The 2,907-nt window shown below is 61.3% G+C and overlaps 1 protein-coding gene across 3 annotated transcripts in view; it reads right to left on the bottom strand.

Annotated features, from left to right (window-relative positions):
- The window catches only part of KIRREL3 (kin of IRRE like 3 (Drosophila)), a 498,221-nt gene that overhangs the window by 9,733 nt on the left and 485,581 nt on the right, over positions 1 to 2,907 (bottom strand). For all 3 annotated transcript variants that reach the window (XM_005870878.2, XM_014543406.1, XM_014543407.1), the window contains exon 16: positions 1,202 to 1,400. In XM_005870878.2, coding sequence (XP_005870940.1) covers positions 1,202 to 1,400 — 199 coding nt within the window. The remainder of the gene's footprint in view (positions 1 to 1,201; positions 1,401 to 2,907) is intronic.

Below are 2,907 nucleotides of genomic sequence, written 5' to 3'. Positions count from 1 at the left end.
AGAGCATGGGGGGCGGGGGCACCAAGGGGAAGACATGGAGGGGAAGCAACAGGCACCGGAGGTTTGGGATGATGTGTGGATGATGTTATGCAAAGTATGTGCAAAGCATTATGCGCAGCAGCACCTATTAGGGGAGAGGGGTGGGGAGACGCTGTGACCCACAAGGTCCTGGAGGCCTGAGGGCCCAGCGGGGACCACCTGCTTGGCCCAGAGCCTTTGCCAGGGCCTGACAGCCTGTGGGGGGGCCTTCATCTTGGAGGGGTCAGAGAGTGCCAGGGCTGAGGCCCCCTGGATGACCCTGGCAGAGGGGCAAGGTCTGCAGCCCATCTCAGGACCCAGTGTGCAGCGGCTGCCCCGAGCTCCCCCGGATCCCACTCCGTGCACCCCACCCCCGCCCATGTGAGACCTTTGAGCAGAGACTGGAGTTCATGACCAGGAGCTGGGCAATCTGCACCCAGGGTCACAGTGAATCTACCCCCTCCCTCCTTCTCCTCCTTCTCACCTCCCCTGCCCCTCCCACTGAGCCCTTCTGCCCAGAACAGCTCCCTTGGCTGCTTCTTGCTCAGCCCCTTGGTCCAGGAGTCTCCCATGTCCCAAGGGAACTGCAGAGGGTCTGGGCTCCCCCACACAGTGGTTAGGGCAGCTCAGTCACCTCCCTTTAGCTCAGCTTGGGTGCCTCTGGGGGACTTTGGGGTGTCTGGACTGGCTTGTCGTGCTAACTGGCTAGGCCAGGTTCCCCAACATCCACCCGGGGGTCTCCCTGTGTCCCGCCCAGGGTCGTGGGCTGCCCCTCAGCGGATCACACGGTCCTGAGGGCACCTTGGCGTCAGACCAGGTAAATGCTGAGCGCAGGCAAGCGGGGCCTTTACAAGGTGCTGGCGGCTCAGCATGGCCATGAACTTGGCTCGCTCTGGGGTCCCTTTCCCTGAAACCTCACCCTGACAGGCCACCTCCCCGAGCAGCTTCCTATCCCTCTGGCCTCCTGGCCTCCTGTGCGGGCTCCGCCCCGGCCTCAGGGGAGCGAGGTCAGGGAGGGCACACCCCCACCCCCCCACCCCCGGCCCAAGGCTGCCTGGCCGGTGAGCCGAACACTGCGGCCTGTCCTCGGTCCTACCCACTCGCAGCCTCACTAGGCTTCTGGGCCCCCAGGGCCTGGAGGCCTTGCCCGGCCCTGCCCGGGGCGGGAGGGTCCCCGTCCCACCTTGCTCCTTGAGCCGGATGATCTCGGTGTCGGAGCCGAAGCTGTTCCAGGCGGTGCAGTTGTAGATGGTCTGGAAGTCGGCCCGCACGATGTTGCTGATGGTCAGCGTGGAGATGACGCCCTCTTCCGTGCTGACCGTCTCCACCGTGTAGCGCCCCGAGGTCCCCGACTCCAGCACATTCTCCTTCCACGACCAGGCCTGCCCGGGGTGCCAGAATCAGGAGGAGACCCCCCCTGGGCCACCCACATGGGGACCACCGCGTCGCCTCGTGCTGCAGGGCTGGCGCTGCCAGGCTCACATGCACACCCGCTGTCACCAGCCCCGGCACACGTACACACAGGTACACGCACACCCCAACACACCGCAAGTGTGCATGCACCACACATACATAACACATGCCACAGTACATGCACACAGCACCCCACCCCACACAGTGTCAACCTGTGCACACACACACACACACACACACACGTACACACATACATGCACACACATATATGCACACATGTATATGCACACACAGAGGCTGGGCACCTCGGGGGGCATGTCCTTCAAGAAGGGTCCTCATGTGCATTGGCATTGGACACCTCTCCAGGCCAGTGAGAGAGTCCGGGCAGTGATGGGAGCCCCCCTGGGCTGGGACCCCCTGGGCTGGCCTGTGCCAGTATCTCCCGGATGCTCCCACCAGCCTGGTGCTGCCCCCTGGCTGCTGGAGGCAGAAGACCAGCCCAGAGGGGCTGACTCTAGTTTTGTTTTGTTTTTTAACCCTCACCCAAGGATATTTGTTTCTATTGATTTATTTTTAGAGAGCGTGGAAGGGAGGGAGAGGGAAGGAGAGGGAAACATTGATGTGAGAGAGACACATTGATTGGCTGCTCAGGCGCGTGCGGGATTCAGCCTGCGACCAAGGTACATGCCCTTGACTGGAAATCAAACACAGGACCCTTTGGACCGGGACCGACGCTCTAACCTCTGAGAGGAACTGGCCAGGGCTAGTTTGTTACCTTTGTGTCAGGTCTGGACACAACTATGTTCCCAGAGCTGTGATCACCTTAATCTAGCTCGGTTTCTAGGGGTGATCGCTGAATCTCACCCTGAGCTGCTTCACCCGCAAGCACGGGAGGCCCCTGCACGCCCTTTGGCTCAGGTTCCCGAGAATGTGGTCCTGCAGGTAGGACTGCGCTCCGAGGGCCGGGAGTGGCTGCTCAGGCCCCGCACTGTTGACCTTCTCGGGCGTGGGCTGTCCTGTGCCTGGTGGGCTGTGCGGCAGCATCCTGCCTTCTTTCTCGCAGAGCCAGCAGCACCCTCCAGTGTGACAACCCACGGGGTCTCCAGGAGACGCCACGCACCCGCTGGGGCCGAAACCGCCCCGTGAGAACCCACCGCGGCTAGAGTTAGACTCTATGCAGAGGAAGACTGAGTATGTGCGAGAGTGAAGGGGATGGGCGACAATGGGCGTGTGTTGCACTTATAATAAAAAAAAATAATAAAAAAAAGAGTGATGGGAACGGGGAGTTGTAGGTACTCATTCTCTGTGTGAATTCTTGCAATCTTTGTGTGTCTTTCAGTGAGTTAATGGAATGCCCGAGAGAGTGTGTTAGAATAATAATGCCCTAGTAATACCTCGTGTACAGATGGCACCCGAAGTGGGTGCCGCCTCCACGCCCCAGCCGGGCATGCCCCCCCCCCCCCCCCCCCCCCCCCG

This window comes from Myotis brandtii, unplaced genomic scaffold (assembly GCF_000412655.1).
Source record: "Myotis brandtii unplaced genomic scaffold, ASM41265v1 scaffold325, whole genome shotgun sequence".
In the NCBI taxonomy this organism is placed as follows: domain Eukaryota; kingdom Metazoa; phylum Chordata; class Mammalia; order Chiroptera; family Vespertilionidae; genus Myotis; species Myotis brandtii.
This window is presented reverse-complemented; position numbering and strand designations above follow the sequence as displayed.